Source organism: Megalops cyprinoides, chromosome 13, assembly GCF_013368585.1.
Source record: "Megalops cyprinoides isolate fMegCyp1 chromosome 13, fMegCyp1.pri, whole genome shotgun sequence".
NCBI classification, from domain to species: Eukaryota; Metazoa; Chordata; class Actinopteri; order Elopiformes; family Megalopidae; genus Megalops; species Megalops cyprinoides.
In genome coordinates this window covers 25,296,564-25,321,010 of record NC_050595.1, presented here as the reverse complement: position 1 = coordinate 25,321,010, position 24,447 = coordinate 25,296,564, and the positions used below count along the sequence as shown (strand labels likewise).

Here is a 24,447-nt window from a genome sequence, read left to right as displayed (position 1 = left end):
TGTAGCTATATTGATTGTTTTTCCCATGAAAAAGTATCATAAATGTCTGTAACCCGATGACCATCCAAGGAAGCATTTGTTCTCATTGAACTAAAAAGGAATGGAAAAAAGAACCTGACTCATGAATTCATTCATTCCCATTTCGCTGTTTGTCTGAAACTGAATATTTGTTTTTGTGCAGACGTGATTTTGCCATGGCAATACACTTTGGTGTACCAATAACAGCAGCTGCACCTGCGGATTTTTACCCTAATTATTTTCCCTCCTCACAATTTCATTACGGCTTTGTGTATCAGTCTTTGTGCTATCTGTCTCTCTCTCTCTCTCTCTCTCTGTATGTGTGTGTGTATGTGTTTGTGTGCATGAGCAATGTTGTTCTTGGGCAGTTTTAATTACTTTGTCCGCAGGACTCATTCAATATTTCACTACCAGTGACACACAAGTCCAGATGTTATCTCATGGTAATATATTTAAAATGTTTTTTTTTTAAAGTTGTTTCTTGAACAACTTTTTTGTTGATTTAACAATAGAAAACCTTATATTGTTGAATAAGTAAATAAACGAAAAAAAAAAAAACTATATCATCATAATGAAAAATCAAGTACAACATGCTTTGTCCTTCATACAATTTCTTTTATTTCAGTGACAAGCCAAAATCAAGACATTGTGTAAGAAATGAAGAAAGGCACGTTTTACTTCTACTAATTCACTAATTCATAACGTTAAGAACACAGTGGAGTGCAGTATGACTCAAATGAATCTGGGTCACAGCTAAAGACAAAACACACTGAGGCTGGACTGTATCTGGGTCGAATTCAGACATACAGTATTGTGATTTGACTGAAACTGGGCCACAGACAATCCCTGTAGCCTCTGCTTCCTTCTACTGTTTCCATTTATGACATCATCAGGTACATCTGCAGCAGAGGCTCATCTTGTGGGATCTGCCAACAGCTTCCCACACACATGATGGAGACTTTTCTCCTGGGTAAGGCAGAACATACTCGCCCCTCTACTTTGGCAGATGGGGAAAGTATCTACCCCGGTAATGTCTTCCTGTGTTTTGAATGGATTGGAATCTAATTAGCACTGATTCTTTCAGGCGACTCTGTGCCTTATCCCAGCGCAAATGTCACAAATGTGTTTGGGCTTCAACAAACTCCTAATCCCCTGTTGATGTTATGTCTTATTAAACCTATCCTGTTTGTCTCCAGACATATTTCACTGCTGTGAGATGAATTAAAACAGCAGAATGAAATATGAGCTGTAACTGTAATGAAAGCCACTTTGTGACCCCATATTTAATATAGACTTTGGGTGTTTTTTTTCCCATTGCTTTAGGCATTTTACATGTGAAATGTATACTTAACAACATATTGAGCTCACTGGCTCCAATCATGGAGCTGTTTGTTTGGCGTTTGCATGATGCATAAATCAATGGCTTGGCTAATGCCTTCCAGTGCTTTCGCTTGCAAAGGGGTCATCTTATTTCAACTTCAAAAAATTCAAGCTGTAATCTGCATTGTTAAATGTTCCCAGAACTAATGGCCTTAAGCAGAAGGATTTCTAGAATCACTTGGCGGCAAAAAGAAATTTGATTGACTGCCAGAAATACTTCTGTATTATTCTACATCAGTATGCATCAGAGTACAGTGTAGGTTGCATTGTGGCTGTGTTTGCTTGGTGTTTCAATGCAGAGATCCACAGCAGACTGCAGCCCTCCAAAATTCCATTAAAAAACAGCTCCTCTGACAACAGCATGTGATAGTTAAAGTAGTGAAATATTTCCTGAATCATACCTAGGGTCACAGTGACGGGACGTTCAGGTGTGTAGTATGAGAGTGAGCGCTCAGTGCTCCAGCTCCAGGGAGGACTGTTACCCCTTCAGTTCATGTGTAACTCCGTTCTGCAGTGTGCCAGGCAGATCATGGGCTGCAACTCACAGTGATGGCTGCTAACGGGAGAGCTGTTGGAGACTGACATTCCACACGGCCCTTCCTGTCAGTTTTGAAATGACAGCTCTGGGACAGATAATTGCCCATGTGTATGACAGATCAGTGGTCTGCTGAATACTGCGCCAATATTGATGACTACCATGTGCTAGACTTTGCCAGCTGACTGGCCTGGAACTAATCCAGCTTCAGTGCCATTTAAATAAAGTATTATTGGAAGTCATCCTAATAACCACAACTCAGTACAATACAGTGCAAACACAAGCACCAGAAAAGGATTCAATGATACTTGACTATGACCAAGCAATTCAACACAAAAAGCTGCACATTTTATTTTGTGTGGCTGAATGCCTTTTTCATTAAACAGGTAGAAATACTAGAATACATATTTCAGCTGTTAGGTTATCAGTAATTTCAACACAATACTATACTATAGCACAATCCTAATTACAAGATCATCAGGTAGGGTGTGATTAGTAAAGAAGCAATTCTCTATCCAGGCTGAAGGCCTTGCTATAAGTCACCACTTCATATCACAATCATAATTTATATGTTTATAAAATTGACGATACTGTTGATAATAGCCAGTGAAACATATAGTCTTATGGAAAAAAACATTGTGCAAATGTGAATGTACTGTAATTTAAAAGGCGCAAATTCAACTGCAAGTTGTAAAGTGTACTGCAGGGGTAGTTTTTAAACTTACTTAACTTTTAATTCTCTTTGTAATTATTTCCGTGACGTAGGACACTAATGGGAATCATTCATTAATAGGCGCTCAGACACTTCAGTTTTCCATTCCGCTTTTGCAACTTACGCAAAACCCTGCCCAACAAAAGAGCGGCCTCTTCAATAGCATCTAGGTGCCCGTTTGATGTATTGCATGTGAAATTAGCATGTTGTTTACCCGGTAGAGTGGCGTTACCCTCCTCTGAAGCGGTGGTTGCCATGGAAAACCGAATGACTTGACGGACTGAGTCAGCCCTGACGTACTTGTCCGGAACCGGCATGGGCTCATTTTATCTGCATAGAGCGAGGTCGTTAGACAAGTAATTCGTTTTTGAGTAAATATCTTATTTTTGCATTATCTTCTTAATTGGCTTACTCAGGCAGTGTTTTCTTTGAAAGTAAACTTTTATAGTGTTTTCGCTTTAGTTTTATGAATAATGCATTATGGTTTTCAAAGCACATGACCTGGTCATCAATGTACTTATCTGATAGGATTTTAAGCAGGCAGGAATTGCATGCACTTAGTAACATTTATTCCTAATGTACGTATACAGGGTGCCATAAGGGGGGGTGAGGTTGGGACGATTCCAAGGGCCTCAAACAGGCAGGGGCCCTCAAAGATTCTACCATATATTGTTGTTACATATATAAAGGGTCCCAGTGCATTAACCTTTCAGGGGGCCCAAAATTCCTACCGGTGCCCCTGTATATATACGGTATTTCACAATTTGTAATGATTAATAAAAAGTGGAAAGACAACAGACAAATTTTTAAAAATATGATGCTGATGTGTTAAACACATGAATATTGTATTAACAGTTTATATGAACATTAGGTTAATTCCACACCTTGTATGTGTATGATATATGGAACACATGATCAGACATATTTATCATCATTACTTCATTATTTAATGGGTCCATATACAGTATGTTACTTGTAAAAACAGATTTTCAACTATGGGTACTATGGATAAACTATGGATAAACTCAATAATGTAAAAATGGACCCACACTGGTTCACAGACAATTTTTCAGGATATCAGACAAAGACAGGCTTTCCATGGAGTTCAGTCACTCACACAATTAATTAAGATTCCTTTTGTGCATGCAAAGGTGGAAAATATGACAAAAGTTGACTTGGTGACCTTGTTGGATACAGTAGTAAGCTATATTGAAATGATTATTTTGACAAATTTGTTTTTATGCATTTAAGTCAGTGTTTTGCATCATTACTTAAGCTTGCTAGCTATCACTGATATGTGTCTTGCAATTGAGAAATAATACGCTAAGCAGGCTACTGTCTCTTATTCATTCAATGAACAAGACACTTTCTGCAAATTAATGACAGCACCTTCATTTTACCACTAGATAGCAAAAATACACAAATGTTGAGCTCTATAAAAGTAGACACAATCATCAAAATGGTGCCAGGTTTTGTTACAAATTTCTGAAATTTGACTTATGTTTATTAATAGAGCAAACATAGGAAGCTGTGTGTGGAGCAGAATAAATGTACTATGTTTTGCATGAATGGCTCAAAAGCTGCAAGAATAGATTCAGTCAGAGGAAGGATTTTGAAAACAAATTGCCACAGAATAATTTACATGCTTTCTAAAGCACAGTTAAGCTAACTCATGATACAAAAGTGATGATCACAAACAAAAAAAAAAAAAAATGTGACGAAGTATTTATTTTGGAAAAGCATTTTTCTACAGGTGACAACGGCCTTGTCTGGCCATATTATATTACCAGAGCCATGTGAAGCTGAGCCATGTCACCTGATTCTTATTTTCCTGCTGTTCCCATAGTGGCACGTATCACAGCTGCATGACTTTCCAAAATGGAGGCCAGGTGACAGGAAATCACCCTCATCTCATCGGTCCAATCAGGGAGACACCTTTTTTCTGCATGGAATATTTATATTCTGCTCTTGTCTGAAAAAATGTCCACTTTTTCATGATTATAGTTTTCATGTGGCAGAGAAGATCCTTCACTGTGTTGTGGAAAAGGACCACGCAGAAGAGTTGACACCTTTTGTTACTGATTGCATATTTCACCACAGCAGCAGCTCTTGCCTGAGATTTCTGCCTAATTACTATGGGTTAATTACTACTATTAAACTTATTCGGGACTCTTATGTGTGACATTTGGTTCAAAAAATGCCATCTAAGTAAACATACTATGGTTTATCTTTATTGTTTTATGATTTTATGGTTACTATGGTATATTACTATGGTTTATAATTTATTATTGGAAAAAAAAATATATATATATACAAATATATATATATAATGTGTGTATGGTAGAAGGAGGCAAGTCAGCGTCAGCTAGCCTTTCAGATTGCTGGAGTCTGTACAAATGCTTTGACACCAAGAAACTAGGCTAGTCAATGAAACGTGGGGGCAATTTTGCAAACACGCAGTATTCACCTGCTGAGGTGCACATCGACCCACAGATAACAGAAGTCCTCTCAACAGTTTGAATTGAGGCGCACCTCTACAGAGAGGCGACTCAGCTGGCGTATCATAACAGAGCAACCTCATTATTTATTGAAAAGAAGATGGCGGAGTTCTCCCCAGTCCTACCACTGCGGGATGGAGGCGGCCGGTTTGGACAACCCGTTTTTCCCCGATCGCAGTCCGGTACCGAGTCTGATAGTGAACTGTCACAGAGCTTGGCCCGAATAAAGACCCGGTCGTATGGAAGCACTGCAAGCGTCACGGCACCTTTGGGAGAAAAGTACATCGTGCATCGGGTTACAGACAGTGATACGCTGCAAGGGCTAGCACTGAAATACGGCGTTACGGTAAGGACAGGATCAACTGCGGGGGTGTAAGGATGACTGATAAGCTTTTTATTTAAACGTAAAGCCACACGTTACGCGTAATGAAAAGGTAGAATCCTTTGTACAGTTTTGTATTTTCATCAGAAATTGTTCGCCCTAAGGCGTGCATCCACCCGTTAGCTTGCAAGCTAACCAGGTAGCGGCGCTAGCTAGCAAGATACCCGTTTCACCTTAACCAACAGTTGTAACTAGAAGCGAACGACATGCCCAACGTCGTCGGAAGCGTTATAGCTAGCTGCTTACATAATGAAAAACATGACGTATTATACACGTTGGTGCTAGGAACATGCAACCCTTAGAATAAACTTTCATTGTTATTTGCGATGAAAGCACGAGGGCCAGCCGAAGGACTGCTTCCACCTGGACAGGTTTATAACCAGGAAGTAATTGATCCCTCTTTTTGTGGTCCCAAGGACCACTCTCAAAGGACTGAAAAGTCTCAGCGTATGTACAACATGGATTTTATTGCCCTCGTTAAGAATAATGAGAATACATTCATTTGTTTACAACATGGCTCATTCATTTATGATCATTTACATCAGTAACAAGACCAATCATAATGTAATTTATATATTATTAACGGTTATGTTTATGGGTGCAATCCAAAGTGCTCCACAAAGTTAGAGTTGGACATCCTGTGAGCATTCCACAGTGCGTTTGCATTTAGTCTGTCATGCACAGAAACTTGCTATAGACCTGTCATCTGACATGAACATGAAATCATAACATAATTACACATAATGACCACAAAGTTAATCTGTGGGAAGACACTATTGGGAGTATTGTGTGGGCCCTGGTTTATCATTATGAAATTGGTATGTGTTGTTTTCTGATTTATTAGGCGTAGTGTGTTTTGTATTAATTTTATTATTGGACATTTTGTAAAATTGACCTATGTATTTGTTTGCATTAATGCCATGGAAAGTAACTGTTTGAAGAGTTACAGCTAGATGATTCATGACATAATTTGGAATTTGTATGTCAGAGTTGCTTTTTTGAAATATCAGCTCTGACCCAGTTTTACCCGGAGTGGCTGTGGATTTCATTGTCTTGTTTCCTGTCATTTTTCCTCTCTGTTTTGCCAAATGTAGATGGAACAAATAAAGAGGGCAAACAAGCTTTTCGGGAACTCCGCGGATTGTATATTCTTGCGGAACACTCTGAACATTCCGGTGCTCTCTGAGAAATCCGAGCTCTTTAATGGACTCAACGCTTTAGAATCTCCAGAGAGTGAGGCCGGTGATGGCGGCATGCAGCAGGAAGGGCCCGGCGTGACTCCGGACGCCGATGTCGACTCGTCGCCATCCCCTTCACCCTCCCCGGGCCCTCAGGAGCCCGACAGCCGCCCTTCCCAGCCAGAGGAGCTGTCGGCCAAGGACTACTTGCACAGACTAGACTTGCAGATCAAAATGTCAAAGCAAGCAGCTAGAAAATTGAAAGAGGATGATGTCAGGTAAGGTCTAACTGATGTATAAAAAGCAAAGCATGTGCATTAGTGTAATTGCAGTATAATGAGTTCTTATCAGATGCTAAGGAAGTGTTGTCCATGTTCTTTGTTAAAACTGTATTTTCCTAATTGACCTTTTCAGAAAGTTCCTTTTGTTTAGGGGGATTTTGAATGTGGGTGGTTTGATAAATTCCCTGTTTGGAAAGTCCTGATCATGACCTAATCTGACAGGGAGGTGAGCCCAGGTTCTTTCTTCATCCACTGCAAGGCTGCTGCACAGTAAGGTGACTGAATAAATCATTAGCAGAAGCAGAACAGCATGCCATTTGTCCCCCAGTTAGGAGACCGGGAGGCATCTGGCTTGTGCATCAGCACACATTTTTTTGGTGGAAACGGTTAGCCAATTGTCACAAAGTCAGCAGTGCTGCGGCTGTGAAGGTGATGAATGAGCCTGAATGTGTCAGCCTCTTTGCTTTTTTTTTTTTGACTAGTTCTCCTTTCTGCAGTGAGGCTAGAACCTCACTGAAATCAGAAACGGAAAAAAGCTAAATCAGTACAACTGTCAGGACCTGAAAGTAGAGGCTGCAGATGGAGCTGAGAGACAGCGCATGTGTAAAAGCAATCTGTCTCTCTTAGCTTTCGCTCGGTGTGTAGTCTGAAGTTCCATTTGTCATCCTTTCGAAGAACAAAGGTAGAGATGTGAGGGTCAAACAAATGGGCCAAGTAATCCTTTCTCTTATTATTGATTTTTGGTGTAAACCCTGTTCGTGCAGCTCACAGAATGATTGCTGGATCTGCGATTGGACTGTGCTGTTGAGAGGCAGGAGGTATTTTTGTTATGATGAAATGAAGGGCCCAGCCAGCAGATTTCTCTATTGCTGTTTGGAATGCACAGTGTAAGTGCCTACTGTCAGATTAAAGGGGGCCTGAAGATTTCTCGCAGTGTTTTATTGCTGCAAAATGAGATTTTGTGGAGCCTCCAAATGGCATGCCTGCAGTGTGCTGCTGGGGTGACGGATGTAGGTCTGCTGCAGGGTGTGAACTGCAGCTCTTGCCATCTGAACAGCACAGCAAGAGGTGCAGAGCTTTTGCAAAGCTAAAGGCTCAGATGCCCAGCTAATGGAGCCGGCTGTGCACCTGCCCTGGCACTAGAGGGCGACATCACATGCTGTTAGCAGTCTCGCACCGTCCTTTGAGCTCTGCTGCAGAACAGTCGCCTGTGAACAGTGAGTCACTCCTGTGTTCCCGTCCAAGCTGACAAGATCTGGCAGCTCAAGATGGCTGTTCTACGGACATGCTTAAACATTTATAAATGCATCAATTTGAACGGCCCTCCATTTGCGCTCAGAGGATGTTGTGGCTAATATGAAACCAGACTGAATCAGAGCCAGTAAAATTCTAGCCTTCTACTACAGAACAGGATTGGCAAATGAATTCTGTAGCAGGATGTGCCGAATTTCACACTCTTCGTGTTTGGTGGCGAGTTAAATTTGAGATTCTCCTATAAGCCCGTCCAAAAAATTCATAGCTGCAGAATTCAATCCTGAACTCCCATGTTCCTCAAAACTAAACAGCATTAGTGACATGTATTGTGTCAGGAAAATGGTATTGCTTTAATCTTTGATAATATACTGTGAATTACTGTTTTTTTCCAAGATACTGCATGATTAGCAAAAAAAGCTACAAGGACGGCTGTAATTGCGCACTGTTGTATTACCTAACTTACTGTTCCCTGCTGTATTAGCTACAAACTGTTCTAATGTGACCAAGCAGTATGAAGAGCATGCAGATTGCTCAATAAGGGCAGTTTAGAAAAAAAGATAAAAAATTAATTAGTATAAATATAGATAATTCCAGTCTGACAGTGCCCATGCATGATATTCTGTCATCAATGTAATCTTTGTGGACGTTAATGAGGGGTGGGCAGACATGTCGTTGATTTTTTTATTTTGGCGTATTTGTTGCACACAAAGGATTGTTCACCACTTTAATACGCAGATTACACCACTCTAAATTAAAGCGAAAGCACTGTCTGTACCTCTCCAAGGAAGCCGATATTGAACAGTGAAGCTGATTTTGACCGCACTGGGTCTTGATTGATCACGTGAGGCAGAATTGCAATTCTGAGTATCGAAGGATGTGATTTTTCCTATGATGAACGTTCCCAGACATAAACACAAAGCGTATTGTTTTGAATTGAGCAAATTGCAGTACACCGTGCAAGACGTGCACAGTAGTTTAAGCGGTTTTATCAGCTGCTGCTCTCAGCCAAAGAAATAAAGGTAAATGTACAATCCAGTCAGCTAATACTTAGAGATGATTATGATGAGGAGGAGCCAGTGGAGGGTTGAAAACTAAATTGCTCTGCGGCGTGAGAGTATCCCATAACCTGCAATTGTAACTTGTCAGCAGTCCCACTCTGTAATATCAGAATAATCAGCCTGCTCTAATTAATGCGCTGGCTTCTGTAGCACTTGAGCAGGATCCTTATTAATAAATGATGAAGGGAAGCGAGCAGTAATGTAGGTGCTCGGCTGGGATTGGTCGGGCCAGGAGGAGGCTCGTGTGCTTCTAGGCCATTGTGGAGGATGTCCCAGCGCTCTGCGTGACCTGATCAGCAGGCTATTTATAAACCAGCCAAGGTCTGAGGGAGTGAGGTCTGTAAAGAGAGAAGGGGTGTGCATGTGTGTGTGGGGGTGGGCTGGAATGATTACTGAAATCGTGCTTTTCCACCCTGCCTCGTGAGATCAGCGCTTTGCAGTACGGAGAAACCAAGAGAAGAAACGGAATTTAGTTTGTTTGGGTTGAGGGATTTACAACTCGGCCACTAAACAAAGCCAAGCAGTAATGTAAATGTTTGCCTTGCGCTCCGCGTGCAAGCAGTAAAGTGTGCAGCACTTGGCCTGGAGCCCTGCGCAGTAAACACACTTTTCGGCTGCCAGGTGTCCTTCGGAGTGTGTTTCTGTGCACTGGCTGCTCAGGGCGTGTAGGACAGCAGGTGAGGTGGGAGCTCATCGGAAATAATGTCACATGACCGACAGCCGTCTGGCGGGGAAAAAGCTCATCTGTGAGATGTGTAAGAAAAGACAGGGTTAGACTGGGCTCTGCAGTGCTGAATGGGTTAGACTGGGCTCTGCAGCACCGATGGTCATGGACAGTACAGTACAGTCATGGACCCCTGCCTCATTTCTGTTCTGCAGAAAGAGTATTTGTCAAGCAGACATTTTGGATGAGGATGTATTAATTCTTAAAGCAGTATTGTTTAAGGAAATTTAGGCCTACATTTATTCTGAATTTCTATTAATTTTTTTTGTATTTCCAGGGATGCTGAAGAAGACTCACACCCAGGGTCATCTTACCAGGAAATATGACAAAGAAATGTGGACTGGGTTTCACAGAGAGGCACTTCCTTGAGCAGTGACAGTTACATACTGTAACCAACACCATGTGTTTCTTTTAAGTTTTCTTTTTGAACTTTTTTTCAAAGTCCTTTTAATGCTTCACCAAAGCAAGAAAGGGGATTTTCTCATTGCATTTGTACAAAGTCATTATTTGCCTTTATTTTTTTTTATCGTTACTCAAGTTTGTTACAGTGTCCTTTTGTCTTGTGGGAGAAGGTGTGTGGGACACCTAGCACTCATGGCTTTCGAATTCTCATTACCTGCCTCTCAAACTGCTGTTCTCACAGATGCCCATATTCTGATATCTCTGGAAAATGCAGAACTCCGTGTGAGAAAACCTATATGCACTTATAGAATTGTTGTGAACACATATACAGTATGTACAGTCCTTTCCCAAAAAGTATAGCAGTCCTGCATATATAAATCTGTAATCCTCACATTTTACTCTGAAGGAGATTCACTCGAAGCTGTGGGTGTACGGACTGCTTGATTTTATGTTTTAGTTCACCTATTCAAAGCGGTTTTATGTAAGGGATGCTTCTATTTTGAGGTGTGAATGTGTTGTTTGTGTGGTGAGTGCAATTCAAAGAGTGGTTTGGATTGTTTTAATGTGCTTCTCTGGTCACTGGATTTGTGCAAAAATAAAAGTAACTATCTACTCAAATCCTGGAATTTGTTTTTATTACTACCCCAACAATGGAGCTGCATTTATGAATGTAATCTTATGTGGTCAGATCTGCTCTGTAAATTGCTGTCCTTTTGTTTCAATGCATCCATGCATGCTAGTTTCCACAGAGCCTAATTTTTACTGAACAAAAGAAACCCCCCTTCTATGACCACCTCCACCTCCTCTCCACGGGGGCGAGAGCCTGCACCTTTGCCAGTAATTGATGTCACCATCCTTGTAATTGGACGGTCATAATGTTGGCACCATTCGTGCATCGCCATGTTTGTTAATTATGTACATGCGTGACTCTCTCCACTTAGTAATACTGCCATTAGGAGGCTATGCAGGAAAGTTTCATCCTGCTAATTATTTTGAAATGGTACATTGATTTAATTTCACTTTGGTGATTGGAGGAAGGAAAAGAGAGAAACAGCCCTGGAGGGTAGTCTTGTCACAGTGCTCTTGAATGAAAAGTATGTAATTACGCTGTCTTTATATCTGTGTGTTTTAATGGGATATAATGGTGAATTTTGCATGAGCACTGGTGTACACTTCTGTTTATCAGATTTCCACATGGTAAAGCGTGACAAGGACAGCCACCATCTGGTTCTGTCCTTTTGTCTCTCAAAAGCAGTGTCAGCTTTGACCAATCGCATCCAGTGGCTATATCTGAAACAACAATCTGGCACGAAAAATGGGAGGTGGTTTGTGACTGGAGCCGACTACACTGGGTAGAGAAAGGCAATGTTTTTTTAATTGCTTTTACATTCTGAAAAAAATTGACAAGTATTTACATTTAGAAGTACTTCATTTTTGCGCCTTGTTTTCCCCAACATCCCGATGGACATTCAGTATTTCTGACACATTCAGACAGAGTGAGGAAAGGAAAAGAGCCAGGTCAGAAGAACAGAATCGAGGTGAAATGGGCAGCCCCTCCCCCTCTTCATGACAGTCTGATGTGGGGACAGGCAGTCAACAGTCTTCAAGTGCTGGAGGCCTGCAGGTTTCAGTGTTACCTTAGATTTAGACCTGCCACCTAGGCTGAGGCGGCTGCTGATGTTACTATTTGCCTGAAGTAAAGACATGGGGCAGAACTGAAACCAGCAGGCAGATCAACACTCAAGCACCGTAGCTGCCTATCCCTGCTCAAATGGAAACAAATAAGTCATGTTGAATGACAATGATTTTTTTTTTTTTTTTTTGGCAGAATCAAAAGCTTTAGTACAACAGGTTGACCACTTACACAGGAGAAAACAGTCGTAATTATACACTCTAGGACAGGTTACATTATAATGAATACATTCAGATTGTTGAAGGATTTTTAAGTAAAAGTCTATTGCACAGTAGAAGATGCGAAAGCTAGTCTGTCATCTATGCTCTAATCAAGCAATTTGCAAGTCTTTCCACTTCCGTATTTTAGGGTTAAACCTTCAGATTATTATGATCGCTGTTTATTTTTATACAGCCAGTGGAAAAAAGACTTATTTCTGTTCCCTTTGTGTGTATGTGTGTGGGTAGCACATTACTATGACACGGTGCTTATCGGATCATTCAACGGAATTTCCCTATTGCTGCCATTGACAGGGTATTGCTTCTGAAAGGGTATCCTTTAGCACTGCAGAGCTCTCTCTGAATTTTAGACAACAGTGTAACTGTATTGGGGTAGGCCATTGGAAAGTGTGAGATGCAATATATTTGCTTAGGTTCTTTTTTTCACTACATATCTAATTTTATCTGGTTTACTGCATTTTCATTAGGAGTGACATGTCTAGAGGCTGCCGTAGATCCTCTTAATGATCTCCCCTTCGTCCTTCTCCAGAATCCCCTTGTCAATGTAGGAGTCCACCTGCTGGTCCATGAAGTCCCTCAGTTTGGAAATGTCGTACTCTGCGATTACAGGAGAAGAAAAAGACATGAGGAAGAGGAAGAGATGAGGAAGAAGAATACTGTGCGCTGTAATCACCAGCAGCTTGCACACACACATGTCCTTATCTGTGACCGCCAAGGGCCCAGATTCAGTCTGAAAATGAGATGCTTTGTCCCCAGTTTTGAGAGGAGAATTTAAGCAAGCGAAAGCTTTTTGTGGAACTTCATGACTTTGCGTGTTGCTTAATTGAATGTGGGACAGAAAACAATAGCAGCATTAAATGTTTTGCAAACGCTGCATGCTTGCCAGAACAGTTGATGCTAGCAAGAGTCCCGGCTACTATTTGAATGCCTAAAACCTGCAGAAAGAGGACTGGGAGGATATTTTTTTAATTCAAGTTAAATATTTTTTCTTTAAATATGTCTTTGTTAAATTGCTGTTTAATGTCACCAAAGTGTTAATTGTAGGACTTAGTTAAAATGATTAATGGTTCAAAGAATGCCTGGTTATATGTTAATAGTGACAGCCATTCTCATGTTAGAAAAAAGAAATATTAAATCAACTCTGACACCTGTTCTTATTATTTCAGGCATATTTTCTTATGATTTAATAGAGGTTATATTATTTCATATGTTCTGCACATGGTGACTTTTGTAATGTTTTAACAAATCCAGTTCAGCTGAATTAAAATTCACACTGGTTGTTCAGCACAAATATGTCAATGACAATGTAAACTCCAGTGCGGAAAAAAACACACTTACATTTCAGTTTTTGTGTGCTTGAAAATGCACACACCCCCCTCCCCCCCTCCCCACTGGCTGTCTGCCAGTTTGTTTCTCCTTTTTTAATCAATAACTGAGCGAATGTCCAGCTTTTCCCAGACACCCGGATCTGCATACTAATGTGTCTCTGGTGCCAAGAAAGGATCGATGGGAAACAAACTAGAGCCCAGGCCCGGTGCTCAGTTTCAGGCTGGAAGTGGGGCGTATGGTGTCAGTGAGTGCAGTGAACTGTGGACTTGAAGATTAAACATTACTGTCTTGTGTTACTGTATGATTTAACATCACCATCATAGCTACTACATGAACACTACATTCAGCAGCACACGGTAGTATGTAAAGTGTTGAACGTGCTGCAGATGTGGTCTGCTGATACTGTGTTGTTTGCATTCATTTATTGCACACTCTTCTATTGAAATGCCTGGCCGTGGTGACTGATTTCCTTATTTCAACAATTCCATGAGGCTTCCTTGACTCCACCACAACTTCCGTATTTCATCTGCTGTTTACTGTCAACGTTCCACGATCACTAAAAGACTTCACAATATTTCACTTCAGTGCCACTGAAGTAATTGAATGCATTATTTTTGTAGATAACTATTAGGATTTATTCCCCCTGTTCCTAGCCTGAAAATCATAAATGAAAGAAATAATAAATATGTCTGCATTTCTGCCTGTCTCTCAGAGGCAATGAATGCAGTAACACTACAAGGTTATAGGTTGTACTATTGAAGGCAGATACCAGCAGAGTCGGAGTCATAGTACTACTGACAGAGCAGACAGAAATGCATAGGCAAGATCACTGCAATTTGCAGGTAGGGAGAAACACATGAGTAAGCTTTTGTTTCAAAATCAGTAAGAGGCTTGCATCCCAGTAATTGGGGCAAGCTCATCCAGTCACATTAATATTCATGAGGCTTCTGGGTAAACTAACTGTGCGCTTATTTCAATTGCAAATTGTGGGCCAGACAAAGGGGTCTTTAATTTAGCTCGTCCTCACTGGGTGGCTACACGGCCCTGTCTGTGGCCCTATGCTGGGTGTCTCTGAGCTGGGAGGCAAGGCATCTTATTCCCACTGGATTAGAACTGTGGTGAAGTTCAGAGGTGAGGGGGGGAGCCCATTCAGGGCTGACACAGTGCGGACGATTATGGATGAAGCCAAGGGTTGAAAAGAAATGTGGCAACTTGTTGATGGAGTAAGAGGGCGATGCAGGTTTTTTTTGCCGTCACGCTAATCTTGTATCCAGACTGCTTCATGCACATCCCCAAGGCTCTTTACTGCCATCACTGTTCCCCTGAGCTGTTGATTGCTTACCCCCTGTGTTGCTGGTCTTGTCGTGTGTTTTCAGCCACTCAATATTCTTCCTGATGGCCTCCAAATAGGCCTGTGATTTCCCTGACGGACCTATGAAGGAGGGAGAGTCGTGATAAGTGCCCCCTGCTTCAAGTTCAGCAAGTTCACTACCAGCATCTCGTTTCATCTCTGCTCCTTGTAGAGTCCTTAAACTATACAAGACAACAAATGGAAACCAGTGCAAACTGACTGTCATATTGAATAAAACAAAATCCTGTTCACTTACATTGTAATTCTTTCTGGCACAGTCATGATCATTGTTATACAATTTATACAGCATATACTTCAACAATATATACACCTATACACAATACACTGCAGTCTGACTTAGAGTTTACAGAACTGCATAACTAATTAATAATGTGATGATTTGATGATATGATGATTCATTCATTCATTATTGAATGAATATGGATTAACACTCTCCTGTAATCTTCAGATTTATTGCCAATGAAAATGTGAAAGTAGGTATTAACTTTTGCCTCTTCTACTGCTGATTGTACAGCACAGACTGTGCTCTCTAATAGAGGGTGGTGAAGCCAGGGACTTGGTGGCAGTCTGCCTCATTGGCTGTCCTCTGAGTGTTTTTGAAATGCCCTAAGCCTAGATCTGCTCCGATGAGGCTGCAGATGGATTTAGTTAGCCGACTTCCTCCCTTTGGGGCTATCACATGGGATGAACTCCGCAGCAAGGCGTCAAAAAGTTAGAATGAGCTTCCTCCTGCTGTGTCAGAACTACATATCCAGTCTGTACTGGCACTCTGCGAAGGCACAGAAACCTAACACGGAATAGCTCAGAGTAGCCAAGGAGTTGTTAGCGCTTTAATATAATCAATTGTCTCTCTGTGACAGTGTTGTTACAGCAGCTAATAAAAAAGCAACACATTTGAGATCTGAGAGACTAGAGGCACTGACCAGATTCTGTGACCGTCTGGTCATCCTTGGTGGTGTCCTTCAGTGATTCGTACTCCCTCTGCATCTTGGCGGCTTCCTCCTTTGTGTTGTCCTCCTCATCTGTGGGTTTCTCTACAACAGCGGGACCACGATACGGTGACTTACAAAACCCTTCCAGCTCAAGACATATCTCCAGACCTGATACGCTCACAAAGATACGCTCACAAAGATACCTGATACGTCCACCTCACTCGCGGTGGATTGTGCTTGGGCAGGAGTTGTGAGGTGAGCGGTCTGGTGAGACTAAAGGGTGGAAGCCCCTCTCTTACCTGCGGGCTTGCTGTCAGGCGTCAGTGACTTTCCCAGTTTGTTCTTTGTCTGCAGAGCGATCATGGCATCCAGATTTTCTGTGGTAAAAGAAAATTTGCAGTATTCATTAGAAAAGACGCTGCGCTTTCATAAACTCCCCCCTTTTTGATCATTTTAATCATTTAAAGAGTTTTCTTGGGGTTTTCTAATCAAATTCTATACTAAAGGTTTTGTTCTGACATTGCATGACATTTCTTGAGGTTTTACCACAGTCTCAGTCTCACAAATCAGGAGTTTCCTCAGTCTTTTACTTAGTCTGAATATTGAGCAGACCAAGCAATACAACATAATGTTGCTGAGACCCAGAATTCCGGTCTATTTGAATAAGACAGCCACTCTCTTGTGACAGGAGCATATGACACACAGGGGTAAGTGCTTCTCTTGAAAGCTGTTTGTATTGCACACTCATCTAATTAGGTTTCACCAGTGCTGTCTCCTAGTGTCCAGAAGGCAGGCATTATCTCCATGTAGCAGATTAAGGCCAAGTGACAGGTGAGTCATCACAGAGCACACTGTCATTGTTAATAAAAGGCAGCTAGCAACGAGCTGTTACCAAGAAACAAATAATTTGTCACTGTTTCCACGGAGCCTTAACATTATGTCACTGGAATTGCCGTAGGAACCCGCCCTTTTTACACAATTACGTTATTTTTCTCTTTACTCTTTTTTTGGTCAGTGCACCAAAACAAAAGAAACAAAAACGACATTAAGTCAAAAACAAAGCTACGGGGAGAGTTCATGGATTTTTTTTTTGTGTTCCTCAGAGCAAGAACTGATAAATTCTGTTTAAGGTAATAGTAATTGGATTCCTGCGTGTAATTGGTGGATTAGACTGTGAGGGCACGTCCCTACAGCACCCCTGATGAAGGACACATGCTGCCCCATTCCCCGTGGGAGACACATGTGGAAGCCACAGGTGGGCCTTACACGCATTGTAATGGCTGCCTTTTGCATCTCAGGGCTGTCATTTCAGGGCCAGGCCTTATTGGAGGCATGGAATTTAATCAGACAGCAATGATGAAAGAGAGTATTCCCTATGCACAAGAAATGCAGGTTTCATAATATTCATGATAAGTGGGAATGTGACCTGAGTTCTAAACTAGAGATACTCGAGTAATAATTGTAAAACGCACTGATGTCTTCCAATGCAAATAAAAGCTAGATAATGCAAATTCATTATTTTAACCATCCTTAATGTCTGCTGAAGTAACTGTTTAAAAAGGCAAGTAGGCATGTGGAAATGTACCAGAAAAGAAGCTTTTGATTCGTACCTCTCCCAAGGAGAAGACAATGATCTTATGTCACACAATGCAATTACTATTCTATTGTGATGAACACTTAATGGCATGTTTGAATTTTTTCAGCTATAACTGTTTGCCTCATCTGTGTCTTGTTTCATTGCATTGAGTAGATCACAAATATGACCGGATAATTACAAAAAGGCTAGTCTAACCATAGAAATAATATTTCTGCTTATGTGTTTGAATGGAAAAAAGGGATATCCTAGCCACTCTACAGCTGTCATTTAAACCCAAATTACCAAAGGTCAAGGATGTACCATGCAACAAAGAAGTCTTTCCCCCAAGCATGAAATGTCACATAAAGGTCATATGGAACAAAAATGGTATTTCCTGAGTTTGCTTTTTCCTTTTTAAAGTGGAACTGGAAGAAACAGAGTGCTTGTTTCTGCTGTTTCCAGCTCTGGACTCATGAGGATAAGATGATGAGAAAGTTCTTTAATACTGTTCCATACAGTGCTAGACTTTACCAACAGAAAACTGCACTCCTGGTAATTCACATCAGTGCCCCCAGTGCTACTGGCAGCAAAGGCAATGCCAAACATAACACTTTTGGAGTGCAACATAATTCAAAATCCAATCTTAAAAATTGCCTCTGCCTCCGTGTTCATCATTCAAAATCATCTTGTCGGGCGAAGAAAATGTCTCATTTTGTTTCAGAAACTCAGCTGTCTGTTCAGGGTGCATGGTGTACCTTATAATTCACGCTTGGCAGAGCAGGCAATAAGAAAGGACATGCAGCCTTACCCAGATAAGAGACTCCTTCTTCGGGGGTGATCGTGCCATATTTGACCATCATCTTCACAAAGTCAATCAGGGTTTTCATGATGGTGATCAGAGTTTCTCTTTCCTCGGCATCTTCCTCTGCTCAACACATGGGTGTTAGCGTTGGAACAGAGACAGATATATGTATCAGTATGGCATGCTTTCTTTAGCCACCCACAATCACTAACTGGGACTATAAATTGCAACAATAAAAAACAATCAGATGGTTGAATTTGTTTTCTGACATGTCCTTTGGAGGAGTTTCAGTTATTTCTTTATGGACAGTCTACATCATCACTTCTCAAACTGAGGTCCTAAAGACCACCAGGTCTTACTTCCAGGTGAGCACTTCACCACTTGACACAACTAATCATTGTCTTGATAGGATACATTTATCCTCCTTCCCTGGTTCTGAGTATAAATAGTTTAAACATAGTTAGAAAACATGCTGAACCGCATCCCTGTGAAGCTGACTGAGTGTCCATGGTCTGTAATCAGTATGTGTGTGTCATGCTGGTAGGTTCGGTGATCAGCGTGAGCCTCACCTGAGTTGAGGCTCTTGAGGAGGCTGTAGAAGTTGGGGAAGTACTCCAGATCTTCCATCCCATCCTCAGGGCTCAGGTCGTTCCGGCGGTCCACTGTGCTGGCAGAGTCCCACGTGCTGTCCACCGTATCGTCACTGTCCTCGTCAGCCTCGTCGTCCTCGTACTTCCTGCCTGCCTTCTCTGCCACTTCCTGTATATATAGGTGGAAAAATGCCTCAGTAAAGTATTAGCTGTGTGTTTGTATTTAAATATGTATTTGGAGTGAGTGGGACTAGTCACAGAGGGAGGAGGCCAGCCCAGCAGACATGCCAGTCAGGTCCTACAGGACGGTACCATGCTCTCATCTGGGCTCTGCTCAACATCGTCAGCCCTGGAGACGGGGTAGTCCATGCTGAGGTCCTCGACCTCGTTGTTCTTGGCATTCTTGGTAATGATGTCCTGCAGTGCCTCGGCTACCTCATACTCGAGAGTGTCAGCCTGGTTATCAGTGATCTGAGATAAGATGGAAAGGACAGAGAAGAGATTTACAGTGGGTGATCGCTCATTGCAGCTGTGAGTTTATATATGTGGTGTGCAGTGTTCTGTCACTGACTTCGCGTGTAGTTCTTTCTCTCATGGATGTGCTCTTTAGTCTGTACATCCTTGTAGAATTGTTTGGACACTTTCATGCTCATCCCCTCACTGTATATAAGCTTTCACTTTTAGATGTTTTAGTGATTAAGATTTTTATTTTTCAGTGAGAAATCTATTTGTATCATTATCTTTCTCATGACATTTATAACTTAAAATCCCCCCATCCATAGTGATAAGAACTGTGTCCTACCAGTCCCAGTTTTAACAGCTTGGACACGATCCGGTCGAAAACCCGTCTGTCATCCTCCTCATAGATTTTGGTAGCGATTTTCTGAACGATGTCCTCCGCAGTCAATGGAGTTCCATCCAGCTGGTGGAAACTATCTGGGTCATCTAAAATAAAATACATTTTTACATGAAAGCCTGCCCCTGTGATCGGAATGGCTAAAACTGTGCTGTCAAAGTCAGGTACCCACTATCCGTTGTTTTGTATCCATTTACCCATGTCATGTTCTTCTGCTGGGTTCTAGAATGCATTTCCTTTTAGCAGTGTGCACCTGCCTGTGGCAGTCAGGAGGGACTACAGCAGACCCTTTCTCTGCAAAGCACACCAGTGGGGTACGCTTCTCCTGCATCAGGCAGGCTCTCCTCTGTACTGTACACTACAATGGTTGTAGACAGCCCCATATGGTGCAACACAGTTCTGTCAGAGATCACACTGGGTGTACCTCTGCACTTGGAAAAGCATTTTTGCTTTAAAGTAAACGAGCTGCGGGCACAGAAATCTGGGAACACAAGGAGGCTCAGAGATTTTGTCATTTTCTTCTTACGTAATGCACTAAAACTGGTGCAAGGAAGGATGTCTGCAGCTTTGGTTTTCACTAACAAATCTCCTCAGATGAATATCATGATTTTTATGACTTATGCCTACACTACTGTTACAAAGGACTGTTCCAAAAGTAAACTGAAATTACTGAAAAATCATTACGATTTGTTTATCACATTTTGTTAGTAAATCCTGAATTATGGAACTATGGGTGATATTTTGAAGAGGAGTTTACTGTATATCTAATAAATGTTTTCTCTGAGCTGGAAATTCAAGGTCATGTAGCAGTAGGTATCAGTGCAGTGTAAACATTTGCCAATCCGCTGGGATCCTTGGACTAGCCTGGCAGAGTAATCAAGGGAGAGATCAACAGTAAGACTCAGGCAGCCAATAGGAATCAAACATCACAAGGTCAAGGCTCTTTGAATTGTGGGAAGAAAGGGATTCCGTAGAAAGCTGGCTCACAGTGGCTCATGGTACATGTATCAGCTTACAGGCAGCTCAGATTTTTATCTTACTGTAGCAATACGCAATGTCCATGGAAATATGCAAGCTGTAAATGCTGGGGATATTTATGCATATGGGTATGCAGCTTATATTAAGCATATAAAACAGTTATTGTCTTTAAATAATATGAGTACATAGTGAGTACTAAGTTTCACAATAATTACAGTTTTTAGACACGGTTACAGAAACACAGGACATACGTTTGGTATCTGTAAAATGTGATTAAAAGTCATTCAAAATGTACTATAACAAAGATGGTATCATTTGTTTGTGTTTTTCCATGCAATTCAACAATGTGGATGGTTTTCTTTTCTTTTTGTTAGTGGAAACAGTACTGGTAACTCTCAGTGAATGACCAAAGTTGTTCAGAGGTAGTGTAAACACCAAAGATACTGAAATGTGACAGAGGTCTCCGTTTCATGCGGGTCTTCTGCATACTGCGGAAAAGCCTGCCTTAAACCGCTGCACGTGCAAAGCCTAATTTCTCAAACAACAGACGGTGGATGGATAATCCCCTCTTCTTTCTGCAAACAAAATGACTTCCCCATGACCTGTCACCAGAAGGCCACCCGCTCTGGCAGGAAAGATCAGAAAGCCTGGCCCGGAACTTGACAGCTCTCGCCAGTGCTGCCTGGACTGTGGTTGCCAGACTGACACTGCTGTTGTACAGCACAACACGGGGAGCTATCATTACTGTTATTACTGCCCATGTTGATTAACTCTGCTCTATGACAGCAGATGGCTACACAAGAGTAAGGGAGAAAGTTGATTCAAGTGGCGATTCTACGTTTGTCTGGCGGTCAAATACCTTGGTACTTGTAGTCCATGCCATTCTTGGTAGAATCATAGTCCTCCGACAGCCTTCTGTTCTTGGTTGAATCTGATTCGTCTGGGTAATACTGATTGTCAAGCGCCTCGGCGCTAGGTGTCTCATTGTCAGAATCCTTCGATCGCTCTGCTAGGGACTTCAGCAGACTGAAATCGTCATTGTCTGGCTCTGTTTCTGATTCTCTTGGTTTATATTCTTGCTTCTTGTCTGAAAAAAATACAGTTGCCACATTACAAGCCATTCATCATTGAGAGCTTGGGGACAGAAGTGTAAACACAGTTTGGTGCTGGACCCGTCTCCTTACCTGTGGCCTCCGCTTTGTCGATGCTGTCTGCTTCTGCAATCTGTTACAATGGCAAACAAAAAAGTACTGTTGACACCTATAATTGACGCTTTCCTCTTCATGCATGGCAAACATATTTTCCCAATCAGATGCATGCTACTTGATAACTCAAGTGACAACAGATGCTATTTCATAAATTATGTACGTTTTAATTCCACTAGAGTATCCCTGAAATATTAAAATGTAAAATGCTAGTTCAGCTGATTTGATTATTATTAACATTACAGGGTTAGTACATCATGGATGCAGAAGTCGCCCATATGGCATGTGCTGTTTCTCAGCTCTGGAACATGCAGCCAATTGGAATTGCCTAAGATTGCTGATTTGGGGAGCTGACTTTGATTTGATTTTAGTTTCGTTGGCTTTCTGATTTATGGTGTGTGTGGTGGAAAATATTAGCACCCCAGCTACCATGGCTTTTTCTTTTAAAACGTGTTTCTGCAACGTGCATCAATTAATTATTCATAGGATCAAAGAAGTCATGCCTGGATTTGCTACACATGTATAATGGCACAACTCATGATATATGTAGTATATTTAGTATTGAAATGGACTGACACAATTCGCATTGTTTTGTATACGTTTTCTGTATACACGAGGTTTAGTTATTGAGCATAAAGTTGTTTAAGGCACACAGATGGCGTAAAGCCTTGGCATACCTACTTCAAGAAAACAATTTCTAGAGCAGTCTCTGTCTCTTTTTTCATGCCTTGAGTGAAGTAAACAGTAAACAGTTTACCTGCTCCTGCAGGGGTCTTTCCTTACTCAGTTGTCTGTTGTAAGTAGTTTCATCTAGAAAGAAAAAAACATAATATTTCAAAAACGACAAAACAGTTGAACTTCCTTTTAATGTGGCAGTTCATTGCCAAGTACATATCGCGTTCAACTGTTCTATTTATTCACATAATATAACTTAGGTTATATGGGTCGTCATAACACTGTTTTGATGCACTGCTACGTTTCAAACACTCAGACCGGAACGACAGTGGTATAATCGGATTAACAATCAAAAGATTAAACTGTCATGAAAATAGAACACAGTCGACGTAACTATACGCGATGGAAGGCAAAACGTTTCTGTTTGTACATTAATGCATAACTTGGCTATCTGTTCCTTGTATCACACACTCCTAGTCGAATATTGTGGGACGTTTCATGAACTCTTTCAACATCTTTGCCTATATCAGGGTGAATAGGGATATTTTGACGAGAACTGATCTCTATTTCGACTTTACTAGCCATTTAACAGCAGTCGCAGTTGTATAAGTTACAATTGTTCTCGTGTAGATGAAGGGAATATATCGAGTAATGTCTCACTTACCATCTGCCGCGGCAGGTGTGGGAAAAGCTTTAATGTGGCATATAGTTAGGGCGAAAATCTGGATGAAGACGAAAATTCCCAAGCACTTTGACGCCATCCTTAAAGAAACTGCAGTCACTAGTTGATGGTCTTAACCAGGAGATAAGCTCCTGGTAATAACTTTCTCCTAGATATCTTAAAGTATATCTTAAAAGCGACGGAGAAAAAAAACCTGATTGTGTGGACAGCTCCGCTTGGACCAGCTGGTGCTTATTCTGCGACTACAGCGTTGTCCTGTGCAGCGCCTGTGCCTCTGGTGGCGCTAAAGGAGGTTTAAAATTCACTGTGCTGGAGCTGTTAAGTAGCTGCGGTGCTGAAATCAGGTCGCTTTTCTATAATTATAACGAGATAAGCTGGTAGGCTCGCAGGTTCCCAGCCTCGTGTGAGCTTCTACCTGCGCTGTGATATCCAACCGAGGACCTGACTCTCTGAGACAGCCCAGAGGAGGTGGACGAAAGAAAAAAAATCCGCCCATGTGCGTCAGCTCTCTCACAACCTGCGTCAGTCTTTCCCCTTAAATGCATTTTCTATTGGTACAACAGGAACCGCTGTCTTTACATCGATTAATAAAGCCACGTCCTCTTGAGTAATGTTTAGAATAAGACAAGGCAAAACGCGTGGTGTTTTCTATTTATGAGCCTTAGTTCTATTTTCAATCGATTAAAAAATTACATTTTGCTGATAGTACAGAAAACATTTTATTGATAATTGAAAGGATAACACTGAACTCTAGGTCTAGTTCCACCGAGGTATAGGCTATTGTGTGCATTGTATGTGTACGGCGTGTGGATTAACTGAACTACAAGTTGCATTTGCTTGCTCTAAATCATAATTAAGTCGCACGTGATATTGCAACCGTCTCTTAACACAAACTGAAATATTGTAGAGGCAATAGCATGGTATAGGAAGTGATTTTAATTTATCTTCATTGGAACAGAAAGTCTGTAGACCTGATCCCAAGACACAAACAACAACAACAATCGCCAAAGCGTCAGCTTAGTCATCCTAAAAGATATAAATTTTATATCCTGTTGGATAATTCTGTATTGTAAGGTGATAAAACAACGAGAATCTATTGAATGTGTTGCTCTGGACT

At 41.4% G+C, this 24,447-nt stretch overlaps 2 protein-coding genes across 2 annotated transcripts; one reads left to right on the top strand and one right to left on the bottom strand.

Moving 5' to 3' along the window:
* Positions 1–5,087: 5,087 nt before the first annotated feature.
* LOC118788323 (lysM and putative peptidoglycan-binding domain-containing protein 2-like) lies at positions 5,088–10,941 on the top strand. Its single transcript, XM_036544282.1, has 3 exons — positions 5,088–5,489; positions 6,620–6,981; positions 10,298–10,941. The coding sequence occupies exons 1-3, from the start codon at positions 5,244–5,246 to the stop codon at positions 10,344–10,346; spliced, it is 657 nt and encodes a 218-aa protein (XP_036400175.1). The 5' UTR covers positions 5,088–5,243; the 3' UTR covers positions 10,347–10,941.
* A 921-nt stretch (positions 10,942–11,862) lies between these two features.
* scg3 (secretogranin III) lies at positions 11,863–23,825 on the bottom strand. The gene is made up of 12 exons (XM_036543726.1): positions 23,313–23,825; positions 22,731–22,783; positions 21,953–21,992; positions 21,628–21,855; positions 19,737–19,879; positions 19,247–19,405; positions 18,914–19,103; positions 18,351–18,467; positions 16,266–16,343; positions 15,958–16,068; positions 15,005–15,094; positions 11,863–12,930 (listed from the first exon to the last, which is right to left on the bottom strand). The coding sequence occupies exons 1-12, from the start codon at positions 23,407–23,409 to the stop codon at positions 12,812–12,814; spliced, it is 1,425 nt and encodes a 474-aa protein (XP_036399619.1). The 5' UTR covers positions 23,410–23,825; the 3' UTR covers positions 11,863–12,811.
* Positions 23,826–24,447: the final 622 nt, after the last annotated feature.